This window comes from Danio aesculapii, chromosome 21 (assembly GCF_903798145.1).
Source record: "Danio aesculapii chromosome 21, fDanAes4.1, whole genome shotgun sequence".
Classification (NCBI taxonomy): domain Eukaryota; kingdom Metazoa; phylum Chordata; class Actinopteri; order Cypriniformes; family Danionidae; genus Danio; species Danio aesculapii.
Window position 1 is genome coordinate 14817984 of NC_079455.1, and position 22780 is coordinate 14840763.

Below are 22780 nucleotides of genomic sequence, written 5' to 3' on the forward strand. Positions count from 1 at the left end.
CACACAGAGGTCCAAGGAAGACAAAGAGCTGAAGCATTTACTGCATTTTAGACGATGACAAATCTAATATTCATTTTCTGTCATGTGAGTTTTCACGTCACCTCATTATCGGTCACCGCTGTTTTTGACCGTTTGGCGCCATCTTGTGACTAAACAAGCAAGTTAGTTTAGGCTAACTCCCTATTTTTCTTTCTGCAAGCTTTACATTTCATTAAAAAGCTACTTTCAGATCAATGTTATTCGTTTCATTGTTTACTTTTGTGTCATATAGCCATGTAATAAGCAGAATAAAGTATTTCCAGCCAGTTGTTTACAAAGAATAGTCATTCAGTCTAATACAACATCCTGTCAGGCTCGATTCTGCAAGAACAATGACTGTGTGAGTGTACATTACCCCTTACATACATACATACATGTCATACCAATAAATAAAAAACTCACATGACTGTTTTTTCAGTTATTTATTTTAACAAAGTTGCAAAAGTGACACACACACACACCCATTCAAAAATATAATCCCCTAATGTACACTATATTATTGTATACAAAAGGGAAAGTTAATATGAAGAATTCTGTACTTCACCATGGCCATTTAAAAAAGGTTTAACACTGTACAAGTTGCAAATGACTAAATGATGCTATTGATTGAGTCCGAGTGCAGGAGCTGAGTTTATGATCCGCACATCAGACACTCGTCACGGTTCTCCAGTGAACACACCATCGCAGCTTTATTACGCTCTTTGGCTTCCTCCTCTTCACTGCTGGCCGTTTTCTGCGTGTCCTTCAGCTTCTCTTTGTTGAGAGTGAACTGGATAGGGTTTGCCGCTGGTTTAGTTCTCAGGTAGTACATGCCTGTTTTAAGACCCTGTGAAGAGCAGTAGACATACTAGATATAAACAACATGGTTCAAACGATGGATCTGTGACAGAAGATTTTGGGAAACACTCTTCACTACATTGTTCTTTTCCAAACGATGCATCGTACTATGATAGTTCAGCCACGCATTATGATGTTGTTTGGAAAACGCACCCCAGGACAGTTGCTTTAACAGCTAAAGTCAAACACAATCGCATTTCTGAGCGTAAAATTAAATCGTTTGATGAAGTATAGATACTTGAGCACTAGACTAGCCTCTGCTTTACCTGCTTCCAGCCGTAGAAGTGCATGCTGGTGAGTTTGCCGTAGTTTGGCTCAGCGATGTGGATGTTGAGCGACTGGCTCTGGTCAATGAAAGCTCCTCGATCTGCAGCCATCTTTAAAATGGTCTTCTGAGAAATCTCCCACACGGTCTTATACAGCTCCTTCAGGTCATCTGGGATTGTGGGAATGGTCTGCAAAAGGACATTCAGAAAGTGAAGTAAACCGTAAAAGTTGAGGTGACTCATGCGAATTAGGAACGTTAACCAACCTGGATGGATCCGTTCTGAGCGATGATCTGGTTTTTCATTTCCTCGTTCCAGAGTCCTCGTTCTGTGAGGTCTTTGAGAAGATGCGGGTTCACGATCTAGAGGTAAACGTGACTCGCTGGTTAATTACGCACAAAGATATGAGTGTGTGTTTATGGTGCAGATGTTGAGAGTAGCGTCCGGCTTACCTGAAACTCCCCAGACAGGACTCTGCGGGTGTAGATATTGCTGGTGTATGGCTCGATGGACTCGTTGTTGCCCAGGATCTGAGCTGTGGAGGCAGTAGGCATTGGAGCCAGCAGCAGACTGTTACGCACCCCATGCCTGAAAAAAAAAAGAAATGATCAATATCATGCATGCCATATATAAATACTGGATTACACTTAGACCTGTCACAATAATCAATATATCGACTTATTGCACAACACATGGACATGACCTCAATCATTTATAGTGATGCAATACTGTATACATCACCCATACAACATCTCTTTCGGTGGTGTCAGTGTCAGTATGGTTAAAAAACACTATAGTATTTAATATAAATTACTTTAGTATATGTTCATGTGGGTGTCTGACAAATTAAAATATATATATATATATATATATATATATATATATATATATATATATATATATATATATATATATATATATATATATATATATATATATATATAAATAAATATCTATATATAATATATATAAAAAATAAGGTAATATATAATAATATATATAAAAAATATATATATATATATATAAAAAAAACATATGGTACGTAAAAATAACAAATAAAAGTATTAATTTGCTATATAAATCCTCTAGAAACATTTATTCATCTGCTATACATTAGAATTTAAAACTGCTGCTTCTATACTATATTTTGAAATATAACTGGGTTTCTGCAGGTCTCACCTAGTTAATAATTATGGTGGCTTGAAAAGCCAGCATATTGTTATCTATCTTAAACTTATTAGGCTGGCTTGTCAAAGCCAACCTACTGTTATCCTATTTAAACTTATTATTATTATTATTTTTTTTTTTATTATTCTTCTTCTGAGACTAAATTTCTAACTCTATCTCCTCCTAGAGCTTTCAAGCTATGACCACCAAACTCGCACCAGACCTCCGAACTATTCGGACTCGGATTGCTATATCTCCTCAGACTGATCCGACTTTCGGTTTTCCGAAAAACGTCCCGGGACCACCGAAAAAATCCCATAGGCTTAACATGGGGTCAAACTTTGTGACCTCATAACTCTGCGTCAGAATGTCACACAGACTTCTAACTGGGCTCATTTAACTCAGACTACCTAACTGCCAATAACTGATGAGCTTTAAACTTTCTAGCCACGCCCTAGCAACCACTTTTGGACCCTAGAAACTGTCCCATAGACTTCCATTGCAAATGATGCTCATTGACTTTACATTGGATCAAACTTTGTGAGCTCATAACTCTGCATCAGACTGTCATAAAGACTAATGGCTGAGCTCATTTAACTCAGTCTAGCCAGCAGCCAATCACTGATGGCCTTTTAACTTTCTAGCCACACCCTAACAACCAGATACTGCACCCTAGCAACTGTCCCATAGACTGCCATTATAGAGGCCCAGATTGATATCGTCCTGCTGCAGTGTTATAGAGACATGGGGGTTGTTTTTAACTGTTCATACTGGCAAGAAGCTTTGATACATCATCAGTCTAAGCTGTCAATCAACTCCATAGCAACAAAACAGACTAACCTAGCAACGATATAACAGCAGCTATATCTCAGTATCAGAACATCGTAGAGAAGCGGGGGTTGGCTTATTTGACTCATGCTAGCACACCATAAATCCTGTATGGTTCACATGCTAGCAATGACTAGCAACATGCTAATTCATGCTGGAATCATGCTAGTAACATGCTAATTCATGCTAGTAACATGCTAATTCATGCTAGAATCTTGCTAGTAACATGCTAATTCATGCTGGAATCATGCTAGTAACATGCTAATTCATGTTAGAATCATGCTAGTATCATGCTAATTCATGCTAGAACGATGCTAATTCATGCTAGAATCATGCTAGTAACATGCTAATTCATGCTAGAATCATGCTAATAACATGCTAGTTCATGCTAAAATCATGCTAGTAACATGCTAATTCATGCTAGAATCATGCTAGTAAGATGCTAATTCATGCTAGAATCATGCTAGTAACATGCTAATTCATGTTAGAATCATGCTAATTCATGCTAGAATCATGCTAGTAACATGCTAATTCATGCTAGAATCATGCAAGTAACATGCTAATTCATGCTAGAATCATGCTAGTAACATGCTAATTCATGGTAAAATCATGCTAATGACATGCTAATCGTTTTATCTATCTATCTATCTATCTATCTATCTATCTATCTATCTATCTATCTATCTATCTTTTCATACTTTTTAAAACTACTTTAAACTAAATAAACTATTACCAAGGCTTTGTCAAGCCAGCCTCAAAGTTTGTCCTCAAACTTTAATAATCTAGTTATGGTGGCTTGAAAAGCCAGCATACTGTTATCTATCTTAAACTTATTATTATTCTTCTTCTTCTTCTTCTTCTGAGACTAATTTCTAAGTGTATCTCCTCCTAGGCCTTTCAAGCTACATACTTCAAACTTTCGTCAAACCTTCGAACTGGTCTGACTCGAGTTGCTATATCTTTTCTAACTGATCCGACCTTGGGTTTTCCGAAAAACGACCCAGAAAAATCCCAAAAGTCCCATTGACTTAACATTGGGTCAAACTTTGTGAGCTCATAACTCTGCATCAGACTGTTCAACAGACTTCTAACTGGACTCATTTAACTCAGTCTAGCCAGCAGCCAATAACTGATGACTTTTTAACTTACTAGCCACTCCCTAGCAACCACTTACAGCACCCTAGCAACTGTCCCATAGACTTCCATTGTAAAAGACTCCCATTTACTTAACATTGGATCAACCTTTGTGAGCTCATAACTCTGCATCAGACTGTCCTACAGACTAGAGTCTGGCCTCATTCAACTCAGTCTAGCCAGCAGCCAATCACTGATTACCTTTAAACTTACTAGCCACTCCCTAGCAACCAATTTCAGCACCCTAGCAACTGTCCCAGAGACTGTGACTAGCTATTCTAACACACGCTAACAGTTTTAACATCCTACTGACATGCTAATCTTGCTAGAAAGGTGCTAGCAACACGATAGTGACATGCTAGTCATGCTAGTAACATGCTAATTCATGCTAACAACATGCTAATTCATGCTAGAAACAAGCTAACTCATGCTAGAATCATGCTAGTAACATGCTAGTTACATGCTATTTCATGCTAGTAACATGCTAGTTACATGCTAATTAATGCTAGAATCATGCTAGTTACATGCTAATCCATGCTAGAATCATGCTAGTAACATGCTAATTCATGCTAGAATCATGATAGTAACATGCTAATTCATGCTAGAATCATGCTAGAAACATGCTAATTCATACTAGAAACATGCTAATAGCATGCTAATTCATGCTAGAATCATGCTAGTAACATGGTAATTCATGCTAGAATCATGCTAGTAACATGCTAATTCATGCTAGAAACATGCTAGTAACATGCTAATTCATGCTAGAATCATGCTAGTAACATGCTAATTCATGCTAGAATTATGCTAATAACATGCTAATTCATGCTAGAAACATGCTAATTCATGCTACAATCATGCTAATAACATGCTAAATCATGCTAGAAACATACTAGTAACATGCTAATTCATGCTAGAAACATGCTAGTAACATGCTAATTCATGCTAGAATCATGCTAGTAACATGCTAATTCATGCTAGAAACATGCTAGTAACATGCTATCTCATGCTAGAAACATGCTAGTAACATGCTAATTCATGCTAGAATCATGCTAATTCATGCTAGAAACATGCTAGTAACATGCTAATTCATGCTAGTAACATGCTAATTCAGACTCGGCTTTTCAAGCCACCATAAAGTTTGTCCTCAAACTTTAATATCTAGTTATTATTCTTCTTCTTCTTCTTCTTCTTCTTCTTCTTCTTATTCTTCTGAGACTAATTTCTAAGTGTATCTCCTCCTAGGCCTTTCAAGCTACATACTTCAAACTTTCGTCAAACCTTCAAACTGGTCTGACTCGGGTTGCTATATCTTTTCTAACTGATCCGACCTTGGGTTTTCCGAAAAACGACCCAGAAAAATCCCAAAAGTCCCATTGACTTAACATTGGGTCAAACTTTGTGAGCTCATAACTCTGCATCATACTGTCCTACAGACTTCTAACTGGACTCATTTAACTCAGTCTAGCCAGCAGCCAATAACTGATGACTTTTTAACTTACTAGCCACTCCCTAGCAACCACTTACAGCACCCTAGCAACTGTCCCATAGACTTCCATTGTAAAAGACTCCCATTGACTTAACATTGGATCAACCTTTGTGAGCTCATAACTCTGCATCAGACTGTCCTACAGACTAGAGTCTGGCCTCATTCAACTCAGTCTAGCCAGCAGCCAATCACTGATTACCTTTAAACTTACTAGCCACTCCCTAGCAACCAATTTCAGCACCCTAGCAACTGTCCCAGAGACTGTGACTAGCTATTCTACAAACGCTAACAGTTTTAACATCCTACTGACATGCTAATCTTGCTAGAAAGGTGCTAGCAACACGATAGTGACATGCTAGTCATGCTAGTAACATGCTAATTCATGCTAGAATCATGCTAACAACATGCTAATTCATGCTAGAAACAAGCTGACTCATGCTAGAATCATGCTAGTAACATGCTAATTCATGCTAGAAACATGCTAATTCATGCTAGAATCATGTTAACAACATGCTAATTCATGCTAGAATCATGCTAGTAACATGCTAATTCATGCTAGAATTATGCTAGTAACATGCTAATTCATGCTAGAATCATGCTAATAACATGCTAATTCATGCTAGAATCATGCTAGTAACATGCTAATTCATGCTAGAATCATGCTAGTAACATGCTAATTCATGCTAGAAACATGCTAGTAACATGCTAATTCATGCTAGAAACATGCTAGTAACATGCTAATTCATGCTAGAAACATGCTAGTAACATGCTAATCCATGCTAGAATCATGCTAGTAACATGCTAATTCATGCTAGAATCATGCTAGTAAAATGCTAATTCATGCTAGAATCATGCTAGTAACATGCTAATTCATGCTAGAATCATGCTAGTAACATGCTAATTCATGCTAGAAACATGCTAATTCATGTTAGAATCATGCTAATAACATGCTAATTCATGCTAGAATCATGCTAGTAACATGCTAATTCATGCTAAAATCATGCTAGTAACATGCTAATTCATGCTAGAATCATGCTAATTCATGCTAGAATCATGCTAATAACATGCTAATTCATGCTAGAAACATGCTAGTAACATGCTAATTAATGCTAGAAACATGCTAGTAACATGCTAATTCATGCTAGAATCATGCTAGTAACATGCTAATTCATGCTAGAAACATGCTAGTAACATGCTAATTCATGCTAGAATCATGCTAGTAACATGCTAATTCATGCTAGAATCATGCTAGTAACATGCTAATTCATGCTAGAATCATGCTAATAACATGCTAATTCATGCTAGAATCATGCTAGTAACATGCTAATTCATGCTAGAATCATGCTAGTAACATGCTAATTCATGCTAGAATCATGCTAATAACATGCTAATTCATGCTAGAAACATGCTAATTCATGCTAGAATCATGCTAATAACATGTTAAATCATGCTAGAAACATGCTAGTAACATGCTAATTCGTGCTAGAAACATGCTAGTAACATGCTAATTCATGCTAGAATCATGCTAGTAACATGCTAATTCATGCTAGAATCATGCTAATAACATGCTAATTCATGCTAGAAACATGCTAATTCATGCTAGAATCATGCTAATAACATGCTAGCAACATGCTAATTCATGCTAGAAACATGCTAGTAACATGCTAATTCATGCTAGAATCATGCTACTAACATGCTAATTCATGCTAGAAACATGCTAGTAACATGCTAACTCATGCTAGAAACATGCTAGAAACATGCTAATTCATGCTAGAATCATGCTAATTCATGCTAGAAACATGCTAGTAACATGCTAATTCGTGCTAGAATCATGCTAGTTACATGCTAATTTATGTTAGAATCATGCTAGTTACTTGCTAATTCATGCTAGTAACATGCTAATTCAGACTCGGCTTTTCAAGCCACCATAAAGTTTGTCCTCAAACTTTAATATCTAGTTCTTCTTCTTCTTCTTATTCTTCTGAGACTAATTTCTAAGTGTATCTCCTCCTAGGCCTTTCAAGCTACATACTTCAAACTTTCGTCAAACCTTCAAACTGGTCTGACTCGGGTTGCTATATCTTTTCTAACTGATCCGACCTTGGGTTATCCGAAAAACGACCCAGAAAAATCCCAAAAGTCCCATTGACTTAACATTGGGTCAAACTTTGTGAGCTCATAACTCTGCATCAGACTGTCCTACAGACTTCTAATTGGACTCATTTAACTCAGTCTAGCCAGCAGCCAATAACTGATGACTTTTTAACTTACTAGCCACTCCCTAGCAACCACTTACAGCACCCTAGCAACTGTCCCATAGACTTCCATTGTAAAAGACTCCCATTGACTTAACATTGGATCAACCTTTGTGAGCTCATAACTCTGCATCAGACTGTCCTACAGACTAGAGTCTGGCCTCATTCAACTCAGTCTAGCCAGCAGCCAATCACTGATTACCTTTAAACTTACTAGCCACTCCCTAGCAACCAATTTCAGCACCCTAGCAACTGTCCCAGAGACTGTGACTAGCTATTCTAACACACGCTAACAGTTTTAACATCCTACTGACATGCTAATCTTGCTAGAAAGGTGCTAGCAACACGATAGTGACATGCTAGTCATGCTAGTAACATGCTAATTCATGCTAGAATCATGCTAACAACATGCTAATTCATGCTAGAAACAAGCTGATTCATGCTAGAATCATGCTAGTAACATGCTAGTTACATGCTAATTAATGCTAGAATCATGCTAGTTACATGCTAATTCATGCTAGAAACATGCTAATTCATGCTAGAATCATGCTAACAACATGCTAATTCATGCTAGAAAAATGCTAGTAACATGCTAATTCATGCTAGAAACATGCTAGTAACATGCTAGAATCATGCTAGTAACATGCTAATTCATGCTAGAAACATGCTAGTAACATGCTAATTCATGCTAGAATCCTGCTAGTAACATGCTAATTCATGCTAGAATCATGTTAGTAACATGCTAATCCATGCTAGAATCATGCTAATAACATGCTAATCCATGCTAGAATCATGCTAGTAACATGCTAATCCATGCTAGAATCATGCTAGTAACATGCTAATTCATGCTAGAATCTTGCTAGTAACATGCTAATTCATGCTAGAATCATGCTAATAACATGCTAATTCATGCTAGAATCATGCTAGTAACATGCTAATTCATGCTAGAATCATGCTAGTAACATGCTAATTCATGCTAGAAACATGCTAGTAACATGCTAATCCATGCTAGAATCATGCTAGTAGCATGCTAATTCATGCTAGAATCATGCTAATAACATGCTAATTCATGCTAGAAACATGCTAAGTCATGCTAGAATCATGCTAGTAACATGCTAATTCATGCTAGAGACATGCTAGTAACATGCTAATTCATGCTAGAATCATGCTAGTAACATGCTAATTCATGCTAGAAACATGCTAGTAACATGCTAATTCATGCTAGAATCATGCTAGTAACATGCTAATTCATGCTAGAATCATGCTAATAACATGCTAATTCATGCTAGAAACATGCTAGTAACATGCTAATTCATGCTAGAATCATGCTAGTTACATGCTAATCCATGCTAGAATCATGCTAGTAACATGCTAATTCATGCTAGAATCATGCTAACATGCTAATTCATGCTAGAATCATGCTAGTAACATGCTAATTCATGCTAGAATCATGCTAGTAACATGCTAATTCATGCTAGAAACATGCTAATTCATGCTAGAATCATGCTAGTAACATGCTAATTCATGCTGGAATCATGCTAATAACATGCTAATTCATGCTAGAAACATGCTAATTCATGCTAGAATCATGCTAATAACATGATAATTCATGCTAGAAATATGCTAGTAACATGCTAATTCATGCTAGTAACATGCTAACAACATGCTAATTCATGCTAGAATCATGCTAGTAACATGCTAATTCATGCTAGAAACATGCTAATTCATGCTAGAAACATGCTAATTCATGCTAGAATCATGCTAGTAACATGCTAATTCATGCTAGAATCATGCTAATAACATGCTAATTCATGCTAGAATCATGCTAATTCATGCTAAATCATGCTAGAAACATGCTAGTAACATGCTAATTCATGCTAGAAACATGCTAGTAACATGCTAATTCATGCTAGAATCATGCTAATTCATGCTAGAAACATGCTAGTAACATGCTAATTCATGCTAGAATCATGCTAGTTACATGCTAATTTATGTTAGAATCATGCTAGTTACTTGCTAATTCATGCTAGTAACATGCTAATTCAGACTCGGCTTTTCAAGCCACCATAAAGTTTGTCCTCAAACTTTAATATCTAGTTAGACTATTATGAATGAAATATTAAGACTTATACTGGGCTAAATGCTAAGGTTTTTTTAAAGATCCCAGTTGAAAAAGATTTTCACTTGCCCAATCAAAAAATGATTAATTTAATACATTGAATAATTCCATAATAATTTAATAATAAATAAAATATAAGTCAGGTCAGTATCCTCGTCAGTAAATAAATGGAGAACATTTAAACAAATGTTTCTTTAGGGAAAGTAACAATGTTATTTGTAAATAAAAAGTTTACAGTTTTATTAAGATTGGGATTGTTGGTGGTTGTATGGGTGTTAAAGGCCAGATTGGGTAGCTATACATAAAGGAAAATGAAGACCCATTAAAAACAGATTTAAGACCTACAACACAATATTTCTGTAGATTTAAGACTAAGGCCTAAAATTTGCTTTTGAGATTTAAGACAAAGACTTAAGACCCCGCATATATACCCCGTCTTACCTAGAATGCAATTTATTTTAAATAAAAAAAAAAGTATATAATTAGTCTACGATTAGAATACAGGAGTAGACATTAATAATATAAACAAATAAAATGGCTAATCATTTTATAAAACATTATATAGACTTAGGTTATACACACATACTCTGTAAAACCCTAAGTTGAGGTAACTTAAACCATTTGAGGAAACCGATCGCAACAAACCATTTAAGTTCAAAAACTAATCCTAATGAGTACTGTGAACTTCATGCATTTGAGTAAAAGCAATTTGAGTTTTGTAAAACCCAATAAAGGTAAACGTTTGAGGAAACTGATGGCTACAAACAATTCAAATTAAAAAACTAATCTGAGTACTGTGAACTTGCTCTATTTAAGCTGAAGTAATGAGGTATTTAATTAACTGATTACCTTCAACACTGAGTTCAAAACTCTTTTCAAATAAGTAGAAATAACTTTTAGTAAATGGAGTTAACCACACATTTCATTTCATAAAGTTGACTGTTGGGTTTTACAGTCATTAAATATAATTTCCCAATAAAAAGATTATAATTTAAAAATACACATTTAGAAAATTCTTCAACCTTCATTTTTTCCCCTTAGCAGTGTGGAATCACTACACATTTGAATAAATCTGTAATAGAAAACTTTATTTAAAGTATGCATTTCTAAATTTTAAAAGCTAAAACGCAATTTATATTAAACGTATAGAAAAATCAATGAAATAAAAGCTAATTTATAAAGTATAATTAAATTTTAAATCTAAGATTACAATACAAGAGTAGACCTTACAAAATTACAAATAAAAATTGCAAGACTTTATACACACAAGAACTTCTATATTTTTTATAGTTATACACGTACGTAAAAATGTATATAATTTTCCTATGAAATTACAATTTATCTGGCTAAAAAACCCAAAAACAAATGGTTACATACTTTGCAATCTTCTCCTTAAGCACTGCCCAGTTCCACAAGTCAGTAGGTGTCTTTTCCCACATGTCATACTGCAAGATCTGTGAATCCCACCAGCAACAATTAGAGCTTTACAAAACACACCTAACATCAGTCAACTATACAATACTTCCAACTTACACCCTTGCTGACAGGACAGCCGGCGTAGGTTTGATATGGGCCGTATTCAGCCGCGAGCTCACAGCTGGACTCCAGAGCAGCGTAATAGATGGTCTCAAAGATCTGCGTGTTGAGGAGCTGAGCCTCCGCACTCTCAAATGGGAAACGCATAAGGATGAAGGCATCGGCCAGACCCTGAACACCGATCCCGATGGGCCGGTGGCGCTTGTTGGAGTTCTCAGCCTGTTATATATAGAGAGAGAGAGAAAGATGATTCATTTGTTAAACATTTGTTTACTCATTGTAACATGGCTGTTGTTGGAGCTCCATAGACTAGCGATATCCAAGCCACTAAATACAGCTCATTTTTTAAGGATCATATTATATATTTCAGGTTGTTGGAAAGCTGTAGCCATTAAATTCAATAAACAATCTTCAAAAGACCTTCCTTTGTGTTCAACAGAAAAACAGGATAAGAACCACTTGAGGGTGAGTACATTTTTATTTTTGATTACTGTAATGTGGAATGACTGACACTTCACCTCTTTCACTGGGTAGTAGTTGATATCAATGATCTTGTTCAGGTTCTTCACAATGACCTTCGTAACAGAGGCCAACTTCTGGAAGTCGAATGTTCGCTCTGGGGTGACGTACATGTTAAGTGCAATGGAGGCCAGGTTGCAAACAGCCACCTGCAACAAGAGAATTGGATTAAATATTTTCTGGGACCAAACCCTCAGTTAGATGCCAAAAGACAACAACAGTAATGTATGCCCACATTATGGTGTAATACTATTGACAATCATGTTTGTAATATTTATTTTAAGGCTGCATAATATATTGAAAAACTAGGGATGCACTGATATGGATTTTTGGGCCTCTTTAGATTTGGAGGCCGATAACTGATACATTAGCCGATAAATATAAAGTTTCAAAATGTTTTATTTTTATTCAGTGAACAACTGATTTTTTAAAAAAAACTTTATAAAAGTTTGTACTGATCTTAGAACAGCATACTCAAAACAAAAAAATAAAAAAATAAAGCAATAGACCTAGATTCACAATTTCACACAAATCAGCATGCCAACGATAGCTTGTTTCCTTTTCTTTGCATAGCAAATTAACATGCAACTTGACTGTACACAATTGCCTGCCTTTAGTTTTATTTAACCTTTTTTATGCAACAATGACAATCTACCGGCTTAATGATTTCAGCCTAATTTTGATATCGGACCGATAACAATGACCATGGGATGTTTTGTGCATCCCTATGAAAAACTATAATTAATGCGTCAATATCATGTACAATACACCTATCTAAAGATCGTGTATATACACGTACCTAAAGATTAAACTAAATTTGACCAATCAGATGGGGCTTTACTATCCTTATCCCTCCCTCCCCAGTAGGTGCTATTCGACAATTGGCTAGTGGCCAAAACGTGAACCCAGAGCTGAAAATAGATACTAAAGGTGGAAGACAAGAGGAAAACCAATCAGAAACAACAGCCAATCAGAGTCAGAATATCTGCATCTGAGTCTAAATGCTGATATAATGCTGTATAAATAACAATTCATTAGTTCATTTACCCATTTTAAATTTAATATTACATAAACTATTTAAAAACAGCCAATCAAAATAGCATGTTATAATCGCAAGAAATCAACAATATCACATTTTCCCAGTATTGTGCAGCTCTAATTTATATTCGTGTTGAATCTTAAATTGACAAAAGTAATTCACCTATATATATATATATATATATATATATATAAAAATAAAAAAAAGTTATAATTGGTGTCTGGGATGCAGCAAGTCCAGAGACTATCATGAATACAGTGACTTATTAAAATATAAGATTAAATGATGTAATAAACAGTCTTTATGTGCATCTACTCTACTAATTGCCATTTCGTAGATCAAAACTCTTACCTCATCGCTACTGGTGTACTCAACAACCTCTGTGCACAAATTGCTACATTTGATGGTGCCCAGGTTCTGCTGGTTGCTCTTGCGGTTGCAGGCGTCTTTGTAAAGCATGTATGGAGTGCCGGTCTCGGTCTGAGACTCGATGATGGCGTACCAAAGCTGCTGAGCCTTCACCACACGCTTTGCTCTGCCCTCCTGCTCATATCTGGAAAAAAAACAATCATTGGATGGGATTAATATACACGGATACTAATAGATGTTGTCATATTTATAGAATAGATGGAGACATACTTTGTGTAGAGCTTCTCAAACTCCTCTCCCCAGCACTCATCCAGCCCGGGACAGTCATTCGGGCACATCAGAGACCAATCCTATAAGATCAGATAAGAGTCACTCATGAGTTCTAGTTAAAAGATCTAAGATTACGACTAAAAGGACAATTTTTTCCATTCGATTATAGATAGCATTGGTGCACAAGCAATTTGCCCAATAAGCATTACTAGCAATTTTCTAGTAAAAAGCTAAAATAAATCAAATATTAAAAAGTGATAGAGCTGTATAAACTTAGAGTAAATTTTTTAATTGTTCATTATTTTGTGAGATTTTGTTATATACATGTATGTATAATTATTTTTTGACACATCAATACTATTGTTAATTTTGTTTCAGTATTTCGGTTGATTAAATTAAAATATTTTCTTAGCAACTAGCTGAAATACATTTCAAAATGTGTTTAAAAGTCTCCTAATCTTCCATCATTGAAGTATTCTGTGTATGAAACAGTTGACATTAAGTGTTAAGTGTGCTCACCCCATTGGTCTCCACTCGCTTCATGAAGAGATCAGGAATCCAGAGGGCGTAAAACAGATCTCTAGCTCTCTGCTCCTCTTTACCGGTGTTCTTTTTAAGCTCAAGGAAGTCGAAAATGTCAAAATGCCAAGGCTCCAGGTACATGGCAAAAGCTCCGGGTCTCTGAAGGAATAGAAGAAAAGTCAGTCTTTCAACCCAAACCGCTCTGTTTTCATACAAAAGTCACATTTAAAAACACGTTACCTTATTTCCTCCTTGGTCCACATAGCGTGCGGTGTTGTTATAGACACGGAGCATAGGAACCAGGCCATTTGAGTTACCATTTGTCTAAATGACAAAAGACAAATCAAGTAAATCCAAATGTGTGTAATAGTATTATTTAGGTGATTAAACTATAATGATAATTATTTCAAATAGGACTGCAACAACGAATCGATTAAAACAGATTACTAAAAGTGTTGACAATGAATTTTAATCAATTCATCATGTGACATGGAGACGTTTGATAATTAAAAACACTTTAGTTGAGTGTAGAGTAAATGCACTCTGCCTCTCTCGCGCATTGATGCCAGCAGAGTTCGGCGCCTCATAGACAGGACAGAGCAAAAACACGAGTTGAGGTAACGTTAGAGGAAAGATACATTAATGAGGCATACGACCAGATGCAAGTAAACATGGTGATGCTCATCTCGCGTCATAGATCATGATCAAGATCATTTATACGTCTATTAAACAAAAACACTCACTTACACGTTTTTGTGAATTGGAATATAAGGTTGTTGATGACATGATGATGTTTTTATTCACTCGCCTTTTTTGTATCATTCATTTTTCAATCTGTATTCATGTATAGCTACACTGCAAAAAAAGCTTTTCTTACTTCATAATTTCATCTTGTTTCCAGACCAAATATCTAAAAAAAAAATTCTTAAATCAAGACTAGACAAGAAAAATGGCATGAGAAAATTAAGTGGTGCTTAATCCTTCTGTTTGAGATTATATCTCATTAAGATTATTTTTCTTACCCCATTGGCAAATAATTTAACTTGCTTTAAGCAAACACTCACCTAATTTTGAGGTGTTTTTTTAGAAAACAAGACAAATTCTTATGCTACTTCATCTGCCTAGTATGCATCTTGCTATTTTTTTTAAATATTTGGATTAAAAACAGGACAAAACTACTAAGTTAGTTTTTTATTTTATTATTTTTATTATAACAGCTCAGGGATGTTCGAGGACAACATGTTTGAGCACTTTTTTAAAGATTTTAGTTGTCTTTGAATAAATGGTTGAAAATGAATGCTTTTTTTTAGCCGATTAATCGGAAGTAATCGACAGATTAATCGATTATTAAAATAATCGTTAGTTGCAGCCCTAATTTCAAAAGAACATTAACTTGATAAAACAATTATTGCTTAATATCATTAATGCTTGAAAGTCACTGACAAACAGAAACACTACCAGAAAAAAAAATAATAATAATTCACCTAGAAGGCTATTCTATGAAATTACCATAGTACCAGTAACAGTACCATAGTAGGTTTGTGAGAAAGATACATCACATTTAGGGATGCTCATTTCGGTTAATTTTCCAAACCGACAACTGCCGCTTGTTAACCGAATATTAACTGTTAATCAGTCAGATTAGGGATTTAGGGACTTAAATTAGGCTATAAGCTACTATAGCATATAATAATTTTGCTTGTTTACATAAAGTATTGCAAATAAAATAAGAGCTATAAGAGTATCAGTTTGGTAAGGAGTTATCATTATGCAAAAATCAAGAAGCCTTAATCATTGACTTGTCAGACTAAGGTATTAAGGCCATTTTAAAAATCGATATTTTATAAGAACTATTAATACTGCAATTGTCCAAATGAAAAAACGTTGATTGGTTGGTTGTAAACTAAATCATCAATACTATATCTGTTGTTTAACTGATACCATTATTCGGTTAAAATGCATCCTTTAAGTTGGTTATTATGAGCATTCCTAATCATTTTATTAATGTAGACGTCTAAAATGTATTTAAGGAGTAATGAAATATAAAAACTGTAATTAATGCTAACAAGTTAATATGTGTACTTCACATATTCAGGCTAGTGCTTTTCATAAATTTTTTACATTTCAACATGGTAATGACGAGGTACTTTAGTAGGGAAGTGGGTTTTACCCATGATTACGAAGACCTAAATGATATCATAGAAGACTCTTAAATTTAGAAAATTATAAACAGAGCGTTTAAATACAATTGTACTGTTGTTATTGTTTTACTGATAAACAAATCACCAAGTTATTTATCATAAGATAAAGGCTGGTTTGCATATTACTATGAATACTGTACCGCATATCTGCGAAATGTTCATTTGGTTGTGGTGTTTGTGATGTTTTGATAATAATAATAATAATAATAATAATAATAATAATAAAGTAGTTTAAATCAACAATGGCTTCTCCGTTGTGTTTAAGCATGAAAAATATTCCAGAGATTTGACACTCATAGTAATAATTATCAATATCAACAGAGATACGATTTAATCATGATCATTTTGCCCATGTCAACAAGCCCTTCAGTGAAGTAAATTTCAATCAGAGAAAACTCACTCCTGCAATGTAGCTGCCAGTGGCTCTAATGCAGCTCACTGCCACCCCGATGCCACCGGCAGACTTTGAGATGAGCGCACACTGTTTCAGCGTGTCATAGATGCCGTCAATGCTGTCATCTTTCATAGCGAGCAGGAAGCAACTACAAGTTTAAGAAAGAAAAAAAAAAAAAGAAAAAAGGGATTGGTGTGTATTTGACATATTTTAAACATTAATTTAGAAACTCTGCCCTCTTGTGTCTGATTGCAGCATTACTGTTCTTAGTGTTCACCTGGAGAGCTGTGGCCGGTTGGTGCCCGCGTTAAACAGAGTAGGAGAAGCATGAGTGAACCACTTCTCAGACAGCAGGTTGTAGGTTTCGATAGCAGCCGCAATGTCTTCCTTATGAATGCCTACGGACACCCTCATCAGCATGTGCTGCGGCCGCTCGGCAACTGAAAACAAAAAGCACTCAAGGTGTTAGGAATCGTTGCTTTTCTCATCCAGGTTAGTCTTCTTGTCCATCTCGTTTGCATTTCTCTCACTGGAAACGGAAGCAAACTTTGGTCTGTTCTTTATATCGTCGTCACTCCAACTTTTCCTGTCCTCTTCGTTTACTCCATACAATTTGTGTTTCACATAGATGTAATACAAGTATTATGCGTCTCCAGAATGTGCCTGATGTTTCTGCTTAAAATACCTCATGGACATTTTTATATCGTGATGTGAATGTGTCTTTTTTAGGTGATGCTTGATGCTGCTGTCACTTTAAATTGCACATAAGCTCCAAGCCTTGGGAAAAATTGACAACCGCATGCAAAATATATGCATGTATTTTAAAGTCAGATCAGTTTATATTCTAGAAAAGCCTTCAAGCAACAGACCTGCACAGCTGTAAGTTTGGATTCATTGGTTTTGTAGTGTTTAAATGGCTTTGTTAAAAGTCTGACTTCCTGAAAAGTCTGCACCATTGACAAGCTGACCAATCACAGATCTTATACCTTGTGTTATCGTGACATGTAGTAACTAAAGATACACCAATTGCAATTTTCTTGGCTGATTTAGATTTACAATTTTTTAAAATTGAAACAGTAGTTCCCAATGCTTCATTCGTTTGCAACAATTCCCTTGTGCAGTAGTTTGCTTTCATTCACAACCTGCATATGCAGAACAAGCTGGATGCCTCGACTCATCTGTAACGGACTGTGCCATAATGGTGACGTGATTTTGCTGTAGTCAGTGCCCATGCATCCCATTAATGCCACCCTATCTGCAGTGATTCTAAAGTTGGTCACACACTGGAAGAGTGCGCTAACAATTATGGTACGGCAGATATTTGAACAACATCCTGAATCCGGTCGAACACCACATTGTCTATAATTCATAAAGGTACCCTATAGATACAATATGGACATACCTAGGCATAGTCGAATAATAACAGTTTATAGAAATGGGCGTACAGTGAGCCTCACCATGGTTTCCTCATTCTCATGTAAATACAGCAAATGTAAAACCCTGATAAAACGCAAGTCAATCAGAACAATAGACTCTTGTGTGACTCACTGGCCACTCCCTCATCATTTGCATGTACTTTAGGTCAGGTTCTACATTAGTCGGAACTGCATTAGCATTCACGCCAAAACACTTATATCACTTAAACTAATTGATATACATGCCTTAGGCTGTTTGAGAAGCCACAACATTTCCTAATGAGACAATTATCATTTTCCTCCCAGAGTTATTTTTATGTTTACATTATCTTACCATGTGTGTGGGACATTTATTTTGAAAACGGGAGACGCTGACTGTTTACTATGCGTTATCAAGCAACAACTCTATAAGCCATCTGTTTACATGCACGTCAGGACCCAAAATGCAGGATATACGGATTATACATTTATTCAACTTTAATTTAAAGTGTCAGAAGGTATGTTAAATCGCATATTTAGGTAATTTATCATGTTTATTGTAAAATGTGCTGCGTATGTTTCAACAAACACATGTGAACTGCTAAATTGTGTTGTTTGGCAGCACATGCATGCATACCTGTCAATGCTTATTTCTTTGTTTTTACCTCACACAGGCCAGCACCATCGCAAACTAATTTAAACTAATTTTAAAGAATTGATTCAGAATCATTAGAGAAAGAATCGCGATGCATCAATTTAAGTTGATCAAGTTTTTCATCCTTATTTTTGCAGTGACATGTAGACAATTTGTTTAGAGCTGCACATCAGGGTCTGGAAATAGTTATGAGATGTAGCTAAAGCCTGATTAATAATTTTGCGTCGAGTGCACATGGATGGTCCAGCACACCATTTGCAGTTGCCAACCCTGACACTCACCTTTCTCTCTCTCTCAAAAAAATTTAACTACGTCACGATGCATATTCAAGCTTTGTGATTTGTCTACTTAATGGGCGTTTTTTTTTTTTCCCTGAGGTTTTGTTGTCAGAACAACACAGCGCAGAAAAATAAATGCATGCGCTCTGAGTTTTGGTGATCAGACAATGCAGAAGTATAATTCATCCTTTAGGCTACGGTGGACTTACTGCGACTATTCAATGTAGAAGTATAAAGTTGTTTAAGAAACTCAGGTTCTTGATATAGAGAATGGATTTGTAGAACTTCTTAATGCCTAAATATTCTAGGACCCTTTAATGACCTACCCTTTCCATTGATCTTCAGCAGATATGAGCGCTCCAACGTCTAAAAGAAAGGTTAAAACTGAGATTAGCATCACTTAGAAATTCAAACAAGCAATTTCTCTTATTTCAGAATTACCTTGAAGCCAAAGAAGTTGTAAGAGAAATCCCGGTCATAAATGATGGCTGAGTTGAGGCGCTAGAATAAAGAAAAATAATGTTAATTCTAAATTAGATTTAAATTTTTTTTATAAATAATAAAAATAAAATCACTTTGTAGCTGGTGTATATGTGCATACTTACATCTTTGTTGGCCAAAACAATATCAAGGGTCTCCTTGGATATCATAGGCGAGTGGCGGTTGTTCAGGGGATTGACGTAGTTGTAGAGATCCTCCATAACCTCTGTGATGAGAGAAGAAATGTTTACACAAATGCTGTAATTCAATTGAAGTGAAAGTATTGACGTGAAACTGGTCGTCGCAACTCACCACTGAAGACCTTTTTAGTCTCTTTATGCAGGTTAGATACAGCGATGCGGGCCGCCAGGATGGCATAGTCAGGGTGTTTGGTGGTGAGAGTGGCAGCGATCTCAGCAGCCAGTGTGTCCAGCTCTACTGTAGTAACGCCGCTGTAAAGGCCCTGGATCACCTTCATGGTGATCTGAGTCTGCAAAGCAAAATTATACGTGTTGCCTCCATTTAAGTTGAGATCTTCTCATTTGGTTTCTTAGAAACTTTTACTTGCAGTATAATACAGGACCAAAAGAAGACTGGATGTTATGCGAGTTTTTATTAATATTACATTTTGAATACACTGAAAACTTTGTAAGGCCAATGATGTTCTTGGCGCAAATATTAGTAGGGTGTCTACTCTTAAATGTTCTGTGAAGTTCTTTGAAATGTGCATTTTTGTTCGATGTGTGATGTAATTTATACTCAAACGTGAAGACAGGGTGGGATATAAAGCAGCCAAAAGAAACGCCAATCGAGTTAAGTTTTCATCACAGCTCTGCCAGTGAGAGTGCTTGAGCTCACGTGGAGATAGCAGAAGAGTCTTGAATGGGGCAGGACATGTCAGATACTAGAGAGCATTTGATTGGTCAAAAGATTTGATGAGAAGCTGATGGGTGAGGGAACGTACAAAAAGAATTGATCCATTTTGGCGGAAGCTAAAAATCATTGATCCATTTAGGCGGAAGTGACAAACTGCAAGCTTTGGATGTTTAGATCTTCTTAATGCAAATGTTGTCACCATTTTGGAGCCCACTAGCTTTTAAATATCCTTAAAACTAACATTTAAAAAAACGTTATTTTGACTTTATGGGAACTTTAAAAGTTGGAAGTGGCATGATTGACATACACATACTGTTTGATACAGTAAATTTCTGTGGCTTGATCATAATTTTTATTTATTTTTTTTTTGGCCTTGGGGCTTTTGGCCAAAGTGGGCCAACTGGGGCTTAAGGAAAGGTCATGAACAAAAACAGTTTACCTGAATGAGGAGAGAGTTATGGATGCTGCTCATTTCTCTTGTCATCAATAAAAGATTTCAGCTCAAAGATCAATTTCAGACACCAGTAAGTGCCTGAAATAACTCCTGATCATATGATAAAGATTCTGATATAATATCTGGGTCTGAAATGTTTTTATGTGATGCTAAAAGCTAATTACACTTTTTTGAGGGACACCTGCAAAAAACAACAAATTGTAGTCAATTGTGTTAAACTATTGGTCATAGGTAGAATTTGGAGTTAAAAAGGAAAAACCTGCTCACTTTAGTTTAATTGTTGTGTGAATCAAATTTCACTCAATTTCCCCTTTGACTAGTGAAGTTGTATTAAGCGGTTCTGTGGTGGTGTGTTAAAAGCAGGTTAATGCTGCTAATCTATTTTTGCCTTAATTTTAATAGAATTTGTTTGCAGACTTTCATGTGCAAACTGCCATAACATGTCTCCGAAATGCAATGAATGTCAGACACAATGCACTCAATAGAGCGAGTGACGTCACGGTGAGGGGTAGGGTTTGGGGAGGGGTTTTCTACTCATTGAGGTCTGAGGCTGTTGATTTGACCCGGTCTGTTGTCAGTTTTGGCCCAACAAAGCAGCGCTCATCATAATATGAGACTGAGCCATGAGCTTTCAAACTAGGGTAAGTTTATAGAAAAACTAGAATATTTTTTATTATTAAAAAAAAAAAAAGTAAATTAATAAATAAATAACTGCACTAGGCATTGGTTGAATTAGAAGATGTCTTGATGGATTTCACAACTTACAGGATCAACAAAGTCAGAGTTGAGTCCATAGCAAAGTTTCTGGATGCGTGATGTGATTTTGTCAAACATTACACGCTCCTGGCGCCCATCTGTGGGAGAATAATAACAGTCATAAAAAATTATTTAATTTAAAGATAACCATATATAATTATTATAGTACAAATGCATAATCAAGGATACATGAACAGTATATGAACCGCAAATAATATGAAATATCTACAAAATGTGCTGTTCGCGAAAATAGCATTGCACATATTAGCTAGCATAGTCTGTTAGATTACAATATACTTAATATTCGATATTTAAGTCAAATGCTGTCAAATAACATCTGACCTACTTTAACGAAGCGATTCGCGCCAACTTTGAGTTAACAAAGGGAACAGCTGTGTAGTCATCGGGTGCAGCTAACATTGAAGCAAGTCATTCTCAAATATGAAATTATGTAGCTATAAAAATGAACCCAATAACAGACAATCAATAAATATGTGGTCTTCATCAATATTTTAAATTAACGTTAAACAGACTGACGTTCTCATGACGGTAAATCATTATTGTAAATTATAACGTTAGCTCAACAAATGCTCACGATAAACATACTGAATACAAGTTAGTTATGGTTACGATAAGAACATTTCATAAACCGCAATTACATTATATTTGTACATATTTCTCTGGTTCTGTAACATTATTTGAAGAAAGAGTAAAATTTTACCTCTCTTGATCACGTGCATAGTTGAGGTATCTGGTAACGTTAGAAAGGCCAGCGAGAAGAAAAAACTGTACACTTTTTAATAAAAATGATCAGGTGTATTTTGCGGACAAAGTGCTACACTGTTGGCCGGCTTCTCAGCTGCTCCTTCAGGCTGTTGTTATGAAATTCTCAGCGCGCTAAAAACC

At 35.8% G+C, this 22780-nt stretch overlaps 1 protein-coding gene across 1 annotated transcript; it reads right to left on the bottom strand.

Moving 5' to 3' along the window:
- Positions 1–446: 446 nt before the first annotated feature.
- Positions 447–22780, bottom strand: rrm1 (ribonucleotide reductase M1 polypeptide). Its single transcript, XM_056446530.1, has 19 exons — positions 22596–22780; positions 21884–21972; positions 20101–20278; positions 19914–20014; positions 19750–19809; positions 19635–19674; positions 17259–17421; positions 16988–17129; positions 14627–14710; positions 14384–14545; positions 13865–13944; positions 13577–13778; positions 12186–12335; positions 11665–11886; positions 11509–11585; positions 1595–1730; positions 1409–1504; positions 1143–1331; positions 447–865 (listed from the first exon to the last, which is right to left on the bottom strand). Exons 1-19 carry the CDS (start codon positions 22612–22614, stop codon positions 671–673), a joined length of 2385 nt encoding a protein of 794 aa, XP_056302505.1. The 5' UTR covers positions 22615–22780; the 3' UTR covers positions 447–670.